This window comes from Lontra canadensis, unplaced genomic scaffold (genome assembly GCF_010015895.1).
Source record: "Lontra canadensis isolate GAN:19392208 unplaced genomic scaffold, GSC_riverotter_1.0 scaffold96, whole genome shotgun sequence".
NCBI lineage: Eukaryota > Metazoa > Chordata > Mammalia > Carnivora > Mustelidae > Lontra > Lontra canadensis.
Window position 1 is genome coordinate 1238877 of NW_022631090.1, and position 20764 is coordinate 1259640.

A 20764-nucleotide genomic window follows, 5' to 3' on the forward strand; every position below is an offset into this window, starting at 1 on the left:
GCTCTCTTTGATTCCATTAGTGCATGTGTCATTAGAAAAATAATAAAATACGGTGTAAAAGGCCACATTAGCAACATGCAGATATGATGCTGAGGCTCACATGAGGCAGAAGACCAAAAACTAGGTTTTCTGATTCCTTCCGGGCTCCTTATCTCAAGTCCCATACATATATACATATATTTTCTCTCCTTTCCAAGGGTTAGCTGAATTAGACCTTTATCGCCAGGGTATTTTGGAAAATCCACACTCCTTCACTTGTTTGAACACACTTGGTCCCATCGCCCAAAACAAAACACAACTTTCTCTAGCCGTGGTTCTGGATGATGGAGGTGGCTTGCGTTCAGCCACTTTCCAAACCTTGAGACTTGTCTCCCAGGCAAAGGCAAAACAGCATAGTTGCAAAGGGCAAACACGCCCTTTGGATGCACCTGTGCCACGGGTGTCTCTCGGTGCTGTCGACGTGTTTTATATCACCCCCGCCCTTATAAAGAGATAAAAATCACGTTCAGAAACAGGCAAACTTCTGCTCAGAAATCTCCCCTTCGTTCTGACAAACTGGCTGCCATCCCGATCAACAGATTTTCTTAAACGGAACTGCAAACCAGAGCCAGACTTACTCCCCGCTGCCAAAGGGGATAAATAAGCGTGCCTGAATTCCCGCTTGCTAGCAAGAGCTGGCACGACGCGTCACCAACATCCCTCCACCCCCCAATCAAGCGTGGTTCGGCTTGGCGCTCGGGAGCCAGCGCTCCCCGACAGCCTAGCTGCAGGGGGCGGGGCCGTGCCTTAGCCTCGCCCTTTTCATGGCCTCCAGCCAACTGGAGGCAGGCAGAGCTGCCGCGAGAAACCCGCCCCTCGCTCCCGCTCAGCTAATCGGGGCGGCGGGGTGGGGACCTCCCCGCTGACCCCGCCTCTCTGGCGCTGGGCAATTTAGAGCCGCGCGCCGGGCGGGAATGTAAGATGGCGGAGTAGCAACGCGAAGCGGTTAGCACTGAGTCTCTTGGCCGACTTCGGGTCCCGTCTCGGCAGCAGCAGTGATCGCTGAGCGGAGAGTGCCTAGGGTAGTGAGCCAAGATGCCGAATATTAAAATCTTCAGCGGCAGCTCCCACCAGGACTTATCCCAGAAAATTGCTGACCGCCTGGGCCTGGAACTAGGCAAGGTGGTGACTAAGAAATTCAGTAATCAAGAGACCTGGTAAGGGCGAAGTTGGGACCCCGACCGGCCTCACCTGCCGGGGCGGCGGGGTTGACGCCGGGGGGACAGACGGTAGGGGGAATGGGGCCGCCGCCGCGGGAGTTCTGTGCGACCCGGGTGGGGGGCTGGGGTAGGGGAAGGGGCAGCTCCGTGGCAAGCGTGCCCCGCGGGTTGTTTCCGTTATGTTACCTCTCGCGGGAGGGTCACGTTCATTCTCACCGTGCCGTGGGGTGGAGTCAAGATGGAGCGTGAGGCAAAGCTGCTGGGTTTGAAGGCAAGGGTTGGAGGACCCAAGGTGGGGACAGTGGCTGCCTAGAGCGACGGAAAGGGAAAGACGCTTAGCCTCAGCCAAGGGGACACGTGGCTTTGTCGCTTCGCTGTTGAGCCATCCAGACAGGACTGGGTTCACTTTAACTCTTGGACCAGCTTGCTTGGGAGAACCTTACTGCGTACTGAGCCCTCCCGGTGTTTTTCTTAGAGTCTACGAAGCAGCTTTTCAATTCGAAATGGTGTCGGTCAGGTTTTGTAGTGAGGGAAATTGACATTAGGTACCGAGGGCGCCAAAATTATTACTAAGGACTTCCGCTGGATTGGCAGGCGTTAGCTTTTCACATCTTTAGCATCACATCTTGAGAAGCGGAGCTCTATTGAAGTTAAATCTAGCTGCTCAGTTAAAGTGGTGCATCAACTCTGCATCCTGATTGCCAGCATCTCAGCTTGAGCCATCCAGAAAGTGTTAGGTAGGGAACCTTAGTTCTGGAATCCTTGACCTTCCCCAGTGCAGCTACTGGTACAGATGATACATACAGAAACCTATTTTTCAGTTAGCAGACTCTATCCTGAACTTGTCCACTTCCCTTGGCCCCCGTAGAGCATTTCGGAAACAGTTTTATTATCCCTGAGTGTTAAGATAATGGTGGAAAGATAATGGAGTGGAAGACCGGAATTGCATAGTGCATTGCAGCTTGAATTTTTTTCATTGCCTTGCTAATTAAACTTGCTCCCTCCCCCCACTTTCAACTTCCTCCTGCACCTTGGGGGCCATCTTAGAGATAAACTTAATTACCTGATCCTTCCACCAGAAGGTAGAATCTTCTGGTTCTGATATTCATACTTTGTGTTTCTTTGCCCTGTTGATCAAATCAGGACAGTGCCCACAATCTCATGGGCGCAGTCATCTGTTAAGGGGAAAGTTTACTCCAAACCCAAGAATCCGTTAAATTAGTTAAGGTTGCTTGCAACATTTATTCCTAGATGCCTTTCCTTTTTCCTTTCTTTAAACTTACTACCCTAGTGTAACTCCCTTATCCTTCCTAGACCTGCTGATAAAAGCATTCATGTGTAGTGGACAGCTTCCTTCTGGATACTTACTGTGCCGCTGGTTGTGATGCAGATGATAGTGCAAACACTGACACAGTCTGTAACCAGGCAATAGCTTAGTCAGAAGAGGCTGGCCAAGCTCCTGTCTTTGGCTGTGACCACACCATTATGACACCATAATAAGAAGACATTACAGGATCAGACTTCGCCAGTGGCAGTATAGGTAGGGGCCAAGAATGATTTTCATTTAGAGGGGTTTTTCTGGCCCCCTTAACTCTGGTTGTTAAATTCTTTTCCTACCCTTCTAGGAAAAATACAAAGACTTTATTTTTCTTTGTGTTAACCCTTCACCCTCTGCCTAATGCAATATCCTAGAACCTGAAGCTGTACTGGGAGACAGGGAGGGTGAGAACAATTTAGTGTTCTGACTCATCTGAATTCATCAGCAATCCCAATCTACTTCGGAGATCAGGCTGGTTTCATTTTTAAACAGCTGAACAATAGCATGCTTGAAAATCCTGGCTAAGATTAAGCCAAACATGGAAAATTGCTGACTGGTTTGGTTTCCCTGTTTCAGGCTTAATCATTAGCTTTTTGGTTCCTTAGATGGTCTAAAATCTTCATTGAACATAATGGACTATGTTACCTATGGAGCTTCCCCCTCTCCATTCCCCCCTCCAACCTTTGGCTCTTCTGCATGACTCCTGGGCTCTAAAGGCCGTGGACAGAGCAGCTCAGTGGGTACTCTGGGTCATCAGAGAGGGGAACTGCAGAGTCCAGCCTCAAATGAGCCAGTTTTACTGTCTGTACAATTTGGCAGAATATCAGAGGTGGTGCTCTTTTGAGCAGAGTGGCTTTTCTCGAGTCAAGATCATCCATTGCTATCCAGTTATATAGGAAACATGCATACATACATACATACATACATGTAGTAGGTGGGTGTCTCACACACACACAGGTAGATAGGAGGGATTAGAAGTTCATGCTCTGGAATCAGAGAACCGGCATTTGAAATCTTTGCTTTTCTTTGCCCCAGTAAGGTCATCTGTAAAGTAATATCTACCCATGGAATTATTGTGAAGATTAAATGAGATAGGAGTAAAGGAAAACACTGTCCCACACAATAAATGCACAGTGAATGTTGATAAGAAGTGGAAGTGATTATATGCAGAAAATGTGGAAAATACAGAAGAGGACAAAGGGAAAAAAGACATCCCAAATAATCCTAGCACGATCACCTGTTCACATTTTCATCTATGACCTTCCAGATGTTTGTGTGTGTTTAAGTACTTTTTCAAAAATGTAAGATGTTTGGGGCACCTGGGTAGCTCAGTCAGTTAACCGTCTGACTCTTGTTTTTTCAGCTAAGGTCATGATCTCACGGTTGCATGATCAAGCCCTGCACTGGGCTCTGTGGTCAATGTGGAGTCTGCTTCAGATTTTCTTTCCCTCTCACTCATTCGCTCTCTGTCTCAAATAAATAAAAGAAATCTCTAAAAAAAAAATTGAGGTGTTCTAGCTTTCATCACGTAGCAATATTTTTTGAATAATTTCTCCCCTTAATATTTAGTCCACATGGTTTAAAATAGCTGTAGAGTCTTGTCTTATGGTTTTATCATTATTTTAGATAACCAAGTCCCTGCTAGTAGTTATTTCCCATTTTTTATTAATGCTTTTATATGAAAACCTTGGAACATAAATCTTTGTCCATTTTTTTTTTAAGATTTTACTAATTTATTTGACCGAGAGAGAGAGATCACAAGTAGGCAGAGTGGTGGGGGGAGCAGGCTCCCCGCGGAGCAAAGAGCCCGATGTGGGGCTCGATCCCAGAACCCCTGGACCACGACCTGGCCGAAGGCAGAGGCTTAACCCACTGAGCCACCCAGGCACCTGTGCTTTATCCATTTTAATCCCCTCAACCCTGCTGAGAAGTTACTATCCCCATTTTATGGATGAAAGAACTAAGATTCAGAGGTTAATGTGCCCAACTCTAGGTATTACTTTTTAAATTTTTGCTGATAAATTATCTCATCTGGCTTTTAAAATTTTAGTATATTCAAAAGTTTTTGTTTGTTTGTTTTTTTACTCTCTTCAATAGTGATAAGGACCTTTGGTTTATTTCGTTACTCTGGATAGGCTGAGAGGGGGAAGACTAACTTCGGTTGCCTAGGATTTTCCTAAGAACCATATCCCCTGGTTAGTTAATCCCTTGCATTTTGCACATGCCAGTGTCTCCCTCTGAATTCTTGAGATTTTCTTACGACTACTAGTTGCTTTCTAGATTTCAGTTGATTCTTCTTTGTAGCCTTCCGTGCTAGTTGGATGCACATGCCTGATGCTAAAGGAAAAGTAAAGGAGAAGCTAGAAGCTAGTTTTCTCATTGGATGGACATAGCCAGTCTGGCCTCACTAGGAGATTGGGAGAACGATTGGCCCAAAGCTACTTGGAAAACACGCCATTAGCTAGAGGGAGAGAACATGGGGTATTACCCTTTAAATTGCTAAACCAGGTTTTTCCACCTGATAGAGTATATTAAGAGCAAACAGGTTTTAGGCACAGCTGTTCTATCATCAGTCATTGCCTAATTTATCATCTCTTTGACTTAGAGGAAGCCATAAGAAAAATACTAAGATTTTTTGGAGGATTCCTTGGACTGTTTCTTGACCGAGCTGTATAATCTGAGTGTCGGTTGCAGGCTTTTTAGGCTTTATGAAAATGTACACTACAGTACTACTGGAGAGAGGGATTGATCTTAATTCGCGAGATCAGTTATGCACAGTAAAATAAGGCAATGTCCTACTTTACTTGCACCACTTCGTTTCGATTTATTTATTTTTTTGAGAGCGGGCTCACAAGAGTGCATGAGTGGGGAGAGGGAGAGAATTCTTCTAGCAGATTCCCCGCAGAGTGTGGAGGCCTGATGGAGCTCCATCTCACAACCCATGAGATCATGACTTGAGCCGAAACAAAGAGTGTAAAGCTCAACCACCCGAGCCAGGCGCCCCTGCACCACTTTATTTTGAATATTGTTTAATAAAGAGAATGTCCAAGTTACTGGATACCTACCTGGTCATAACACCTGTCTGTGCTTGAGGGTAAGTTTTAATCCTGAATTTGGCTTTGGGGAGTGGCTGAACGGCTGACAGCTGGGTGATACAGTAACACAGAAGTGTTCCCAGCGGTTGTGCAGGGTAGTGAGCTGGTGTTTTTATAAAAATCATTTTTCAAACCTCTGATGTTAGAATATAATTTCTAAAAGAGTCACCTCTGCCAAAGTATTATATTCAGCAAATAGTCCTGATGGGTAAGTTGGCAGTGATAATTTAATTTTACAGTTCATACCTTATCTGCTCTCGAAAAAAGATTGAAGCGTGTTTCGTGTTGTGTCACATGTCACGTGTGTCCCACGTACAAAAGTTTCACTGAATAGATGCATTAGGAGCCCTCTAGAACAAAGGACTGTCGTAATCATGCCAAGAATTTGGCATAAAGTGATTACTGAAGTTGTGTTAATTTAACTATATCCCTTGGCTTCCTGGCAGCCAAAGGGATAAAGACATACGCAGTGGATCGTGTAGTTTTTATTTTCGTAAGATACTTTAGACACCTCCAGGCACACAATTTTAGGAATTTTATGGATGGGATCCTTAAACAACGATATTGAGTAACATAAGGAACAATGTAAGCAGTTTTGTGGGTATTTTTTAAAAAGATGTATTTACTTATTCCAGAGAGAGAGAGAAAGTGCCAAGAGAGCCAGTGGGGGTAGGGGAGAAGAGGTGGCAGGGGGAGAAAGAATCTTGAGCAGACTCCCTGCTTAGCATGGGAGCCCAGCACGGGGCTCAATCCCAGGGCCCCAAGATCCGCAACCAGAGCTGAAGTCAAGAGTCCGAGGCTTAACCAGCTGAGCCACCCAGGCGCTCCTTTTAGGTATTTTTTATATTGACCCCAGTAATTGAGGCATTTTTGAAGAGAGACGGCATCATGGTCTACGGATATTGCTTTCTGGTCTTACTTGAAAATAAGAAACCTTTGAAATAGAGACTTAGCCTTTCTCTTAATACTCTCTTGGACCACTTGTTAAACTACTGTTTAACACTGTTCCCCTAGCTTCTCATCAAACAACCTGGTTCTGGTTGAGTGAACGTCTGGACCACGGATGATATTCTGTGTTCTTGACTGAAATAAGAGCCGTAGGCCTCCCATATCAGATGTACAGACTACCGTTGACTTTATTGGAAATCATTGTGCCTGACTTTGGTTCTACTCCTGGGAAATGAAGATCTTAGTCAAGGAGGTGATGCGGTATGGGGCTCTCACCATAAGAATTTCGAGTTTTGAAGTTGCTCAGATAGTTGAAGTACCAGGTCAAGACCCCGGAATTGTGCACCATAAAACGTAGAAGGAGCTCTTATAGCCTGGAACTTCTCACAGGGTGGGCAGTGTGAGTAAAGGAATTGAGAGAAGTCTCTTTAAACACCACTGCCTGTTACAGGAGACCAGCACATGGTCTCCTCCGGGAGGTGTTATTCAGCCTTGTCTGCTTGTGGTTTGTAATTTTTTAATACTCTTTTTTATTTATCCCAGCATATCCCCAAATAGGGTAGTTTTAACACTTAAGTGACAATACGTTTTTCCTTTTATTTATACCATCCTCACAATAGAGTGTGTATTTTATGCTTCTCGCACATTTCAGTTCAGTTCCTCACACTAGTCACATTTCAAGTGCTTGGTAACCACACAAGTCCAGTGCCTCCCAGACTGAACGGTGCCATTCTAGGACCTACACTTTGGAAACGTGGAAGTTGCTCTCCCAGAAAGCCTTTCCTGGCTCCCTTCTCCTTGTCCATTTGAATTTTTTTTTAAAGATTTTATTTATTTATTTGACAGATAGAAATCACAAGTAGGCAGACAGGCAGGCAGAGAGAGAGAAGCAGGCTCCCTGCTGAGCAGAGAGCCCTATGCGGGGCTCGATCCCAGAACCCTGAGATCATGACCTGAGCTGAAGGCAGAGGCTTAACCCACTGAGCCACCCAGGCACCCGTGTTCATTTGAATTTTTGAAGTGTCTTCAGAAAGCAGTTTTGGCATTGGCATAGTTAACATTACCGACAGAGTCTGTTGCTTTTTAAGGCTGATCCTGGTGATTAATAGATGGCAGTTCACAGGGCATCATAAATGAGAAATAAATGGTCAGTCGGTGAAGCATCTGTCTTTGGCTCAGGTCATGATCGCGGCTCCAGGGATCCAGTCCCACGTGGGGCTCCCTGCTCAGTGGGGAGTCTTGCTTCTCCCTCTACTCCTCCCCCTGACTCGTTCTCTCTCTTTCTGTCTCTCTCAAATAAATAAGATCTTAAAAAAAAAAACAACTAGCAGTCGGTTAAGCTAAACCAGGGTCCACAAAAGTGCCATATTGTTCATTAGGTTGCCTCTTGTATCAAGATTGCAGGATCCTGCCATAAAATTCTTCGTAACTCTTCCCACTCTGGTGGGCCCAACAGGTTGTGGTTCTACCCAAAACAAAATCTCTGCCAGCTGGGTATCTGTCTGTGGAAAGGGTATGAGCAGATTTATCAAAATCCTAAAGAAACAGGTTGGACTCACTTGCCTCTAGTGTGAAGTGAGTTACTTTGTGAGGGATGATGGAAGCCAGGCTTCTGAATCTTCTCAGTAGCACACCTGCAGAAGGTTTGCATTCTGACTCAAGTGAGTGGCTCTCAAGGGGCAGCCTAATCCTGAGGGGGTGCTTACTAATTCACTGTGTCCAGAAGAGCACAACAGATCTGGTCCCCGCCCTCACGGAGCTTGCAGTCCAGGGGAACAGATGACCATTAACAAGTGGGTAAAAAATAAAGCGGTAACAAGTCATGATAAGTAGTAAGTTGTGAAGGTAGTAATTGGGGAGGGTCACTTTGTTAGGGAACATTTCAAACAAACAGAAGCAGAATAGTATAATGGTCTCCTCCAGTGTACACATCACCCACCCAGATCAAAGGTTATCAATTACTGACTTTAATCTTGTTTCATCTGTCAATCTCCCCTCCCACACACCTCCCCACAATTATTTTGAAACAAACATGGATGTTCTATCCTAACACCCATATGTATTTCAGTAACTACGATACCATTTTCTTGCCTAAAAGAGCACTAGGGTTTCAAATTTCCCTGTTTCATAATGGGGGGGGGGGCTTGCTTTCTTGACTCGGCATGCAAATGAAGCTCATATGGCACAATTGGTTGATTTTATTAAGATTTTTTATTTATTCATTTGAGAGAGCAAGTGAGAACACGAGCAGTGGGGAGGAGGGAGAAGCAGACTCCCCACTGAGCAGGGAGCCAGACAGTGCTGGGCGCAGTCCCAGGACCCCTGGATCATGACCTGAGCTGAAGGCAGATGCTTAACCAACTGAGCCACCCAGGCACCCCGGTTGATTTTTTTTTTAAGTCACTTTTAATCTTTTGGTCTTCAGGGAGGTCACCTTTTTTTTTTTTTTTAATTAAGATAGTCAGAGGACACACTTTGAAGACCTGAGAAATAAATGAGCTGCTCACAGAAAGACCATTCCAGGTAGTGGGATGAAGTGCAGGATGCTGACGTGAGGAGGGATGGATGCAGGGAACTTAGAGGAAGACAGACCATGTGACTGCCGCATAGTAAACTAGGGAGAAGATATTTGGAGAAGAGCTATTTATCAAATCAGAAAACTGAGTTTTCCAGATTCCCTCACCGTATTAACGTAGTTTCTCAGACCGTAATCCAACTGGACGAGAGGGGCGTAATGCCCTTTGTTGTTAAAACCAAATTTCACAGCACTCGCAGATTCACATGTAATTGTAGGAGATGATACCAAGAAATCCTGTGTACCCATTTCCCAGTTTTCCCAAGTCTCCCAACGAGAGTTCTTCCAAACTATAGTTTTTTGGCAAACTATGGTGTTAATGCGAGAGGCATGATAAAAAACCATCCTGTCACCGCAAGGCTCCTTCCTGTTGTAACCACACCCACACTTCTCCCTCTGGGTAGTTTCCTTAGCTTGCTTTTGTCTGCTTTGGGTGTCTCGCTGATACTGGCCTCTTAAAATGTAAAATGCGTTGGAAATATTCCCATCTCATCTGAGTTCTGGAAAAGATGGTGCACAATTTGTGTTCATTCTTCAAATGTTTGATAGAGCTCTCCAGTGAAGCTGTTTTCTGGTTAGTCTTGCTAGAGGTTTATCTTTTTTTTTTTCTTTTTTCAAAATTTTTTGAAGTTTATTTAACTAAATTCTGTACCCAACATTGGGCTCCAAGATCAAGAACCACTGAGCCAGCCAGGTGCCCCGAGGCTTACCAGTTTTTTAATTCCCCTTCCCCCAAGAGCCAGCTTTGTGTTCACTGGTTTCTCGCTATTGTTTTCCTGTTTTCAGTTTCACTGACTTTGCTCTTACGGTTATTTTCTTCTGCTTACTTCGGGTTTATTTTGCCCATTTTCTACTTTATCAGTATAGGAACTAAGATTATTGATACTGATTTTTTTTTTGCTTTTTTAAAGGTTATTTATTTGAGCTAGAGAGTCAGCAAGAGGGAGAGGGAGGAGCAGACTCCCTGCTGAGCAGGGAGCTCCACGTGGGGCTTGATCTCAGGACCCTGAGCCATGACCTGAGCCAAAAGCAGACACTTACCTGACTGAGTCACCCAGATGTGCCTTATTGATATTGATTATTGAGAAAATAATGCACTTTTAATGTGAGGATCCCTAGTATAAAATACTTCTTGAATTCAGTGCCTGAAGGTTTATCTCCAGATAACTCCAGACCAATGTGTTTTCCTCTTTGTTCTGGCTACCAGGAATCTCAGCCTCCCTGTTCTCATTGATTTCTGGCTTGATTTTTACCATTAGCGCTTATTTTTCTTGCTTTGTAATATAAACTAATCCCATTCTTTTTAAAATCAACTGTCGCTTGGATTGGAAAGGAATAAATATTAAATAATTATCTTCTGTATCAGCTGCTTCTGGCAATGGAATTACCTCCCGTTGAAGTTTTGCTCTTGATGGCTAGAAGTCATCAGCTCTCTGGCCTAGTCCTGATTGATACACACTACATACTGTACACACACATCTGCAAATAACCCCCGCCGCCCCTGCAGGTTAAATTCGGGAAGTGGTGTTGCTGTGAGGTGTCACGGAGGTTATGATTTTTTAATCCTAAGTTATTCTTGGTAAGGATCCAAGCGTGGCTGTTAAAACTTTCTTTTTATGGTAAAGTATAGCCCTACTCCATAATTCCTGTGGAATGGTTTTTAAACAAGACTTACTAACTGGACAGAATACAGTTAGCATAAAATGGAGGCAAGGGCCACATCTGTTTTGTTCTCCACGTGTCTTTGGAACTTAGCAAAATGACTGGCATATGAACATGGACTATTGAGTGAGGTGCCAATGTGGTAGATGTATTGGCTTCTGTAGAAGGCATCACTATAGAACAGTAGTGACTCACTCCTTACGTGATCTTTCTGATTTTGTTCTGGGTGGACTGTGACAGTCACAGATTTTGTGTCAAATTTGCATTCACATGTCCTGTTCCTCTTTATAATGAGATATAGGCAGCTCACTGAAATTACGTTCCAAGTACTTGTGAGTGCTTTAGCCAATCTTCTTGCCACATCACATGTAAAAGTAGCTATTCGTATGGCTACTGGAGTAAACTGAGGCAGTAGACTGTTTCCGGTACAGGGCCTCCTCCAGGGGCTCTCCCAAAGTGAGGGAATGTGTCCATATGACCGTGTGTCCACATGACCCCCACTGGGCTGTAACCCATGAACAGCACAGTAGTAGGGAAGGTGTACTTTTTAGACCTTGCTGTCCATAGAAGTGTAGTATAGTGCTTTAAAATCTCTTTGATTTTTGTGGCCCCTGGGTGGCTCAGTGGTTAAGCCTCTGCCTTTGGCTCCAGTCACAGTGCTGGAGTCTGGAATCAAGTCTCATATCAGGCTCCCCGCTAAGCGGAGAGTCAACTTCTCCCTCTGACCCTCCCCCACCATGCTCTCTCTCTCTCTCTCTCACTTTCTTGCTCTCAAATAAATAAATAAAATCTTTTAAAAATTTTTTTAAATAAAATATCTTCCTTGTTTTTGCTTTCCTTCCTTTCTCGTTGTAGTGTGGAGATTGGAGAAAGCGTACGTGGAGAGGATGTCTACATTCTTCAGAGTGGTTGTGGCGAAATCAATGACAATCTAATGGAGCTTTTGATCATGATTAATGCCTGCAAGATTGCCTCAGCCAGCCGGGTTACTGCAGTCATCCCATGCTTCCCTTATGCCCGACAGGATAAAAAGGATAAGGTGGGAGCAGAATCTCCTTTAAGAAAAAAAAACTTTTTTTTTTAATCATAAGAAGCACTTGCCCAAAGTCACAAAAACTCCTAAATCCTCAGACCCATATGTAGAAGGTGTATTACTTTTTTATCACATCCTCATAGGTATCACCCAGTGTTCAGAAACAATTGACGTGGGGTTGGTTTATATAAATCAACACATTCATTGTCTGTGTTCCACTTATTCCTATGTGACTTCCAGTTAGCTCACTGCGACTTTTTCATTATGTCAGTAGGACTAAGCACCAGCTACCATGGAGGAGAATTATTTTTTAAACTCTCGTAGCTCCTCTGGGACCCTCTCAGGGTTCCAGCTGTGACCTCTTCATCAAACTTGGAAGTCGGTTACACGAATGCTTAGTCTCATTACACACATACACATCTCACCTCATTTGTCTGCTGTATTAGAGGCTAAGGTAATACACATAAAACTTTGCCAGGACTGTTGTAATAATCGGTGCTTAGATTTTGCATACAATGACTGGGAGAAGGCCAGATATTTTTATTCTGAGAGAGTATAGTGCTCCCACAGAGTAAAGCGCAAGGGCTTTGCTGTTTTATAGTGCAGCAGGTGTACTTGCCTGTTCTTTTTTAAGTCTGCCTGGTTTAAATAATTGAGCATTGCAACACTCGATAGGCTGAAACTATGCACATTGAGTTAAGAAAACCAAAGGTAGGAAGGTATTTTTCTTTTCGGAAAGCCTATCCTGATTTGGAAAAGTGATACTCTGCTTACTATTCATGCTGGACTGTGATCTACTCATGAAGTCAGTGGCCACGGCACTTTCTATGAATTTCCTGGCAGCACAGTGCCTTGAACCTAGTAAATGCACATTAAAGGGATGCTTCTCCAGCAAATGAATTGTTTCTCAAAAAGGCTTTTTTGGTTTTTTGTTCTTCTTTCCTCCGCCTCCATTTAGAGCCGGGCTCCAATCTCAGCCAAGCTGGTGGCAAATATGCTGTCTGTAGCAGGCGCGGATCATATTATCACCATGGACCTACATGCTTCTCAGATTCAGGTATCTGGAAGCGAAATAGTGGGCAGCAGAAAGGGGTTGGGGAGGAGAGAGCTGATAATGCTGGAGACCGCAGAGAAGCAAAAACCTGCCCAAGTGCCGCTCAGATTAACCAGTACACTGACACCGCTGCAAGCACGCTCCCCTTCAGCGTACTTCCTGACCTTAGTCTCTGGGATGGATGGGTAGGGGAGGCTGGCTGGAATTCGGAGAAAGAGCATTGGGTTTGGGTTCAGACCTGGTTTGAATATTGGCTCTGACAGTCGGCGGCTTTGTAACCTTGGGCAGGTTATTTTAACTCCTCTGAACATACGCTGCGTTGTTACTGTGAGTGTGAAATTTATGGTGGAACGCGTGGCCCAGGACAGGTGCTCAATAAATAGGAACTGTTACTGTCATCATTAAATTGAGAACCACAGCTATCAGAACCTACTTCCTAGCATAAACCCAGAGAAAGGGGAGTGGGATACTACCTTCTGTTTTGTACTATTTAAAGGGACTTTCGGATCCTCCTTGGAGGCTTGTGGCAATCCAGTGAGGTACCGGAGTAGGTGATTCCACCCATTTCGTAGAAGAGGAACAGATTTGTTGAGAAACACAACTAATTAATAGCAGCTAGTATTAGAATTACTCTGTGTGACCATTTATTATTATAAATACATTCCACTAGCTTCTCTAACTGGTTTAGCAGTTAGCTCTTGCTCCCTAACAAACCAGCCCAGCATTTAGTGGCATAAGGCAGTATGACCTCACGAGTATACACATTGACTGGGCTGTTCTGGTATCAGCTGAACTTGGCCATTCTTCCCAAGGGCTCACTCATGTCCCCTTCGTCAGTTGTGGGTTAGCTGAGGGCAGGCCTTGCCCATCTTGGCTGGACTCTCTTGTGCCGCCATTGCCGCCTCTCTTGAGTAAGCCATTTTTAGTCTCTTCCACCAGGCATGCCTTCCAATCAGTCTGAACGTTACAGGAAGATATTCGTTGGGCAGATTATTATTAACCTCTTTGTATTGGTCATTTATAAATGGAAGTGCAGAAAAACAAAGCAAACGTGACTCAGCTTCTTTCTACAGGGCTTTTTTGATATCCCCGTGGACAATTTGTATGCAGAGCCGGCTGTCCTGAAATGGATAAGGGAGAACATCTCTGAGTGGAGGAACTGTACTATTGTCTCACCTGATGCTGGTGGAGCGAAGAGGTATGGCCGGAATGCATATTATTCTCAAAGTACTGGGGAAGTCGTTTAGACAGTTGTGTCAGAAAGTGGTATTTTTCTTTCTTTTTTGTAAAGATTTTATTTATTTGAGAGAGAGAGATAGCGAGAGGGAGCATATGGATGGGGGAGAGAGAGAGAAGCAGGCTCCCTGCTGAGCAGAGAGCCTGGCTGGGGGCTCCATCCAGGACCCTGGAATCATGACCTGAGCTGAAGGCAGGTCTTAACTAACTGCCTCCGCCCCCCGCCCCGCAGGTGCCCCAGAAAGTGATACTTTTCTAGCAGGTGACAGTTTTTAAGTACAGTTGACCCTTGAACGACATGGGGGTTCAGGGTATCGTCCTCCCCCCTCCCCCCTCCCCCCTCCCCCCTCCCCATGCGATCAAAAATCCACATAGAACTTTTGACCACCCCAAAACTCCACTCCTGACAGCCAACTATTAACTGGAAGCATTCCCAGTAACATAAACAGCTGATTAACCCTGTTGTATTTTATGTGAATTACATAGTACATTACAAGAAAGCAAGCAAGAGATAAGAAAATGTTACTGAGAAAATACGTTTTCAGTACTCCACTGCACCAACAGAAATCGGCTCTTAAGTGGACCTGCACAGGTCAAACCCATGTCTTTCAAGGGTCAGCTCTACTTCAGAGTGGGTGGAGCTGGGGCACAGGCTGGGCATAGTTTTACTAACCCTCTTTTACTGGCCTGAGTCACTGCCTGAAAGGCAGGGCAGCACAAAGGGGGCCCTTAAGTAGTTACCATGTTGTAAGTAGGCGTTTTCCGTGCCTGATGATGCTGGTGGTTAGGCCATTTTCATTCTGGCATGAAGATATTAAGCAGGAAGGAAAATAAAGTGGAGTAACTTTATTTAAAAACAAGACCTTTTAAACAAACTGATTGCCAAGGATTACAAGTTTGGGGGCTTTACAGTTCACCTGGTGCAGACTAAGAGCTCTTGATTTCCTTGGTGTATCACTCACTAGTAATGCATTCAGAAGGATAACACGTGTTCTTCTTGTTGGTGGAAATAGAATGAAGAAGCTACAAAACACAGATGATTAGGAAAAGCTAATTCAGATCCTTGTGAAGCCACTCAGATTTTCAGTGACTGTTTCTCAATAACATTATTTCACTAACTTCAGCAGAACCACCAAACTGAGAACTTGGGTTCCATTATTCAGCCAGAGACATGGCTTCGTGAGTCCCACGTAATTGCGAGTTACCATCTGTAAAAGCAGTGCGCCTAAGAAGCATCCCCCTACTGGTAGTTGTCAAACTTGTCTTAACTTGTTGGCCAGTATTTTCCCATCTTGCCATGGGACTTAGAAAATAGTCATGTTTGATTTAAATAAATAATCAGGCAAGCTTTTCTTTCCAAAGTTGGGTACGGGAAAACTGCCTTCAGTAGGTGACTCTCTTGTGTGTGTGTTGATAATGTTCTTAACAGCAGTGGAGTGTTTTCAGAGTGAGTGGCTGTTATCACTTCTGCCTTGGCAGGGTTTTCGGAGTAGGTGGAGATCCCCGTGTGCTGGTGACTTGCAGTTTCTCCCCTCAGGGGTATAAGGAATGACTTTTCCAGCCCTTCTGCTTTGTCGGTCATTGAGTTTGTTGGCCATCGAGTCTGGACGGTCGGGGACACTTGAGCTAATTGGATCATGCATTTGTCTTGGATAATAAATGTTCCAAGCAGATGGGTTATTCTTGATGTTCCTCTTGCCCACCCAGTAGTCACAGAGAGCACAGGCTGTGGTCCCTAGGTCAGGGTACAGATGCCATCCAAGTTGTGGTTCGGATCTTTTGTGTTCTCTGTGACAGGGTCATGCATTCTCCCTATCCAGCACAACATCAGTCACGTGACCATGGTCACAGCAGAAACCGGGCATAATGCTCTGGTTGGATCAGTGCTGCATTAAAAAAAAAAAAAAGACCCAAGGCACAGGCTTCTTCATGGACGGGGGGAGGATGACACAGCAGACCACGGGCCTGCACGCCATTTACACTGAGCAGCTCGCTGTCATTTACGCTGAATCGATTTCTGGTTGAGTGAATTGTTATACGGGACTTGGTCATTAGAGATCGGTCTTCCCGTCCCACCCTCTAGTTCGGTTTGTATTATTGTGTAATAGCAAAATGAGACTGACGTTTTGACTTGGAGATACTTTGGGCTGTGCGGCCAGATGTCCAGTTTTCCTGGTTAATTGGTATAACTTTCTTTCTAGCGCTCCTAAAAGGAACTTCCAAGCTTGGTGTCCAGGTACAGTTGACATTGACAGTTGGTGGAGCACTGAGGGGAGTGTGGTGAGAGCACAGGCATTCTGACTCCTCTCCTGCCAGGTTCAGGTTCACTTTTCACAACATCCGCATGTCAAATTGGGCCAATCTGTGCACTCGCGGCCTTAGTTAATGACGTCTTCTCTCTCTCCCCCTTCTGCTGCCAATCTATTAAATGAACGTGCCTTCGCATCCTACTGCTTCCTGGGACTGGTGAGGCATCTGGCTATCCCCCGCTCGCTGTAAACCAGAATTAATTGTAATCGAAGTCTGACTAATACGCTCATAAACTGCTCTCAGGATATGGAGGCTTTAGTCTATAAAACCCACTTTGTGCCTTTGGCCTCTGAGAAGTCAATCAATGAGAGCTCTTTTCTTCCAGCCCTGGGAACAGTTTGGTTTCAAAGAGTGTTCCCTCCCTCCCCCTGCACCTCCCCGCCGGAAAACAAGCCCATCGTTTAGTCCCTGTCTTTCGTCCTTAGGTTTAACTTCGAACACCCTGTTTTGCAGAGTGACCTCCATTGCAGACCGGTTGAACGTGGACTTCGCTCTGATTCACAAAGAACGGAAGAAGGCTAACGAAGTAGACCGCATGGTGCTGGTGGGAGACGTGAAGGACCGGGTGGCCATCCTAGTGGATGACATGGCTGACACCTGTGGCACAATCTGCCATGCTGCTGACAAGTGAGTGAGGAGAGGTGGGGCCAGTGGTCAGAAAGGGAACACATAGCCCGATGCCATCTCAGTGCCTTATGCCAGCGGATTCTCATGGAAGTGAGTCGAGGGGGATGGTAACTAGCTTTGGGAGATTTCTCACCTGAGGCTTGAGTTGCAGTGTGCATACGTTGATGAATATCCCCCCTCATATCTCCTGACTTTATTATGCTAAACCATACAGAGTATAAAATTGGCCGTTTTGAACATTAGGTGTACAATTCAGGGCCATTAGTTACATTGGCAGTGTCGTGCGACTGTCACCACTTTATTTGCAAAATGTTTTGACCACTCTGAATACTCGACTTTTTGTTTGTTTGTTTTAAAGATTTTATTTTTATTTATTTGACAGAGAGAGAGAGAGAGAGACAGTGAGAGCAGGAGCACAAGCAGGGGAGTGGGAGAGGAAGAAGCAGGTTGCACGCTGAGCAGGGAGCCCAATGTGGGGCTCCATCCCAGGATGCTGGGATCATGACCTGAACTGAAGGCAGATGCTTAACAACTAAGCCACCCAGGTGCCCTTGAGTACTCTATGTTTGGTAGTTTTTTGTTTGTTTGTTTGTTTTTAAGATTTTATTTATTTATTTGACAGAGATCACAAGTAGGCAGAGAGGCAGGCAGAGAGAGAGGAGGAAGCCGGCTCCCCGCCAAGCAGAGAGCCCGATGTGGGGCTCGATCCCAGGACCCTGAGATCATGACCTGAGCCGAAGGCAGAAGCTTTAACACACTGAGCCACCCAGGCGCCCCTGTTTGGTAGTTTTTAAAAACAAAGGAAGTAGATATGTATGGGCCTGAAAAGATAGGGATTGGCCCTTCATACAGATTTGAATTGTGTGAGTCCATTTATGCATTTTGTTTTTATAAATACAGCGCGGTACTATAAATGTATTTTCCTTGTGATTTTCTTTTTTTAAGATTTTATTTATTTATTTGAGAGGGAGCGAGCACAAGTGGGGGAGTGGCAGGCAGAGAGAGAGGGTGAAGCAGAACTCCCTGCTGGGCAGGGAGCCCGATGTGGGGCTCAATCCTAGGACCCTGAGATCATGACCTGAGCCGAAGGGAGACAGTTCACCACCTGAGCCGCCCAGGCGCCCCTTGTCTGCACTGTTCCAAGCTGTGCCTTCACTCTGTTCACTCTGCTGCCCGCCACCAGTCTCTTACCTCCCCAGTCCCTCTCTCTCGTTGCCTCCCCGCTAGCTAATCTATCTGAAACTAAGGCTAGAACCCATCACTCCTCTCCTTAAAAACCTTAAGTGGCTCCCCATTGCTTATAATCCACACGACTGTGGAGAGCCTTGTTTCTCCTGATTTTTTCTTAACCTCGGGGTATCTGTGCCATGCCCAGGGCCTGGCATATAATAGGGGCTAAGAAAGTGTTTGTGGGCTGAGCAATTCCTGATTGGTATCCTGGAGTACACATTGATAAAACTCATATCGTCCTTGTATGATTAAGGTGACCCTAATGCCTGTAACAGATCAGCTCCCTGAAATGTCTGTTCATAACCATGATAGTTTCTTGTTCCTGGCTTACTCTGGTGCAGGTAAGCATCCCTCTTTCGGTTTTGTGGTGCTGCATCTTTAATAGATGGCTTCCAAGATTACCTTGGAAGACATTTCCAGTTTGGCCAGCCAGAAAGAGAAAACAAGAGCATGGAGAATCACCATGGAAGATTCTTCTAAGCCCAGCCAGTGGTATACATCGCATCTACCCACATTCTGATAGCTAGAATTAAGTCACAGGGCCACTCCTAACTTTGCAAGGGAGGCTGGGAAATGTAGTCCAGCTGTGTGCCCAGGATAAAAAGGCGATGGATTTTGTTGAGCCTAGCAGTCTTTTCCAGTCTTAATTCGTTAATCCGAACCAGTTCAGGTAAGTTCTTAGTCCAGTTATTTCTCTTTGCTATGAACTGTGAACTGAATCATGTCCCCCTAAAGTTCATACACTGGAAGTCCTAAGCTTCCAGTGATGGTATTTGGAGATGGGGCCCTTGGGAGAGGTAACTAGGTTTAGATGAGGCCATGGCGGGGGATCCTTATGATGGGAATAGTGCCTTTGTAAGAAGAGACTCCCAAGAGCTGGATCCCCCCAGGCGTAGGTGCACACAGTGAGAGATGGCAGCTGCCAGCAAGCCAAGAGAAGAGGCCTCAGGGTGACAGCTACCTTGTCACCACCTTGATCTTGACCTCTAGAACTGAGAGCAAGATCTGTTTTTTTAAGGCACCCAAGCTGACTGATAAAATCCCCTCCCCGCTAACTCAGGCCCTTTAGTGACAAGTGAGTAATCCAGAGCAACTCTGCTTTTTCCTCTAGACTTCTCTCAGCTGGAGCCACCAGAGTTTATGCAATTTTGACTCACGGAATCTTTTCTGGCCCAGCCATTTCTCGCATTAACAACGCATGCTTTGAAGCAGTAGTTGTCACCAATACCATACCTCAAGAGGATAAGATGAAGCATTGCTCCAAAATACAGGTGAGGAGGGGACTTTTGCAAAAGAAGTCTCTGTGAGGTATTTTCAGGAGGCGGTTGCCTGTGGCGAGTTGGGGGTCTGGATTCTGAAGATGTCCTCCTTTGCCCTTAAGGGCTGAGTCTGTCATCAGGACCTGTGACCCCAAAGGAAAAAAAATCACGCTTAAAAGTTCAGATTGCAAGGTGAACCTCTGGAGGTCAGAGGACTCTCTCAGTGATGGTGATACACACTCCACTTTGCAAGTCCATGCTTTACACTGTGCGTGTGTCACTCTTAGCTGTTGGCCCCTGCAGACACAGTGGGAAACCTGTGAACGGGGGTACACCCCTCAGAACTTCGGTGTCTCAGAGCCTGCTATGGAAACAGCCTAAGTTAATTACCTAGGGTTCTTGTTAAAACGCAGATTCCTTGGCTCCATTTGAGACCCACAAAACCAGGAGGTCCTGGGACCACTCCTTTAATTCCCCCAAGTAATTATTTAAGAGCTGTTGCACTGAAAGAACAAGGCCTTGCTTCATTAAAAGTGTGTACACGAATCCCTTGAGTCTCTGAACTTCATATGGAGAAATACTATGCAGAATATAGCTGGGGTGGCTCACGAGGGGACACAGCCCTGTGCTGCCATCTGAAGGGGAAGGCCCCATGTGATGCTGCTCACCAGTGGCGGCCAGCGGGTTTGTCCTCTGTGTGCCACTAACCTGATGCTCCTCTCGGCTCCCATAGGTGATCGACATCTCCATGATCCTGGCAGAAGCCATCAGGAGAACTCACAACGGGGAATCCGTTTCCTACCTGTTCAGCCACGTCCCTTTATAATAGAGTAACCGCTGAGGCTTTTTACAAAGTGAACCCCACCCCCTTGTTTTCCCTTGGTATTTGATGACAAATTCCACCGAAGGCCTGGCTTTCTAAACCCCTCATCGGGTGTATTAGCATTTCTCCTAAATGTAGAGAAAGACGGATTGAGACAAACTGCTGTGATTTCCACCCCCCACCCCCCACCTCCGCCGCCTGCATTGTCTCATTCTGGCTTGACGCTGCTTTGAGCCTTGTAGCTTTACCTGTAGCCCAGCAGCGAGATTTCAGGCTCTGGAGGGCGCTGTGCAGGGGTATTTGAATGTGGCCCCGGGGAGGAGGGGGGAAGCACAGACTACTTTGCATGTGAATACTTCAGGGTTTCCTTGGTTCAGAACTCCTGGCAACAGAGC

General features: G+C 45.5%; 1 protein-coding gene across 2 annotated transcripts; it reads left to right on the forward strand.

Moving 5' to 3' along the window:
• The first annotated feature begins 925 nt into the window (after positions 1-925).
• PRPS1 (phosphoribosyl pyrophosphate synthetase 1) lies at positions 926-20559 on the forward strand. 2 transcript variants are annotated; one of them, XM_032837021.1, is made up of 7 exons: positions 926-1196; positions 11653-11836; positions 12789-12887; positions 13958-14082; positions 16884-17057; positions 19399-19558; positions 20280-20559. In XM_032837021.1, the coding sequence occupies exons 1-7, from the start codon at positions 1075-1077 to the stop codon at positions 20370-20372; spliced, it is 957 nt and encodes a 318-aa protein (XP_032692912.1). In that variant the 5' UTR covers positions 926-1074; the 3' UTR covers positions 20373-20559. The 2 variants fall into 2 exon arrangements, with proteins under 2 accessions (XP_032692912.1, XP_032692913.1); XM_032837022.1 differs by lacking the exons at positions 11653-11836; positions 12789-12887; positions 13958-14082 and having other exon boundaries at positions 1096-1196.
• The last annotated feature ends 205 nt before the right edge of the window (positions 20560-20764 follow it).

What these genes read in the sequence shown, in the direction of transcription:
- PRPS1 (XM_032837021.1), top strand. Translation starts at nt 1,075, where the DNA reads ATGCCGAATATTAAAATCTTCAGCGGCAGCTCCCACCAGGACTTATCC. An exon ending in TACATGCTTCTCAGATTCAG is followed by an intron (nt 12,888 to 13,957) that starts GTATCTGGAAGC and finishes TTCTTTCTACAG; the next exon opens with GGCTTTTTTGATATCCCCGT. An exon ending in AGCATTGCTCCAAAATACAG is followed by an intron (nt 19,559 to 20,279) that starts GTGAGGAGGGGA and finishes CGGCTCCCATAG; the next exon opens with GTGATCGACATCTCCATGAT.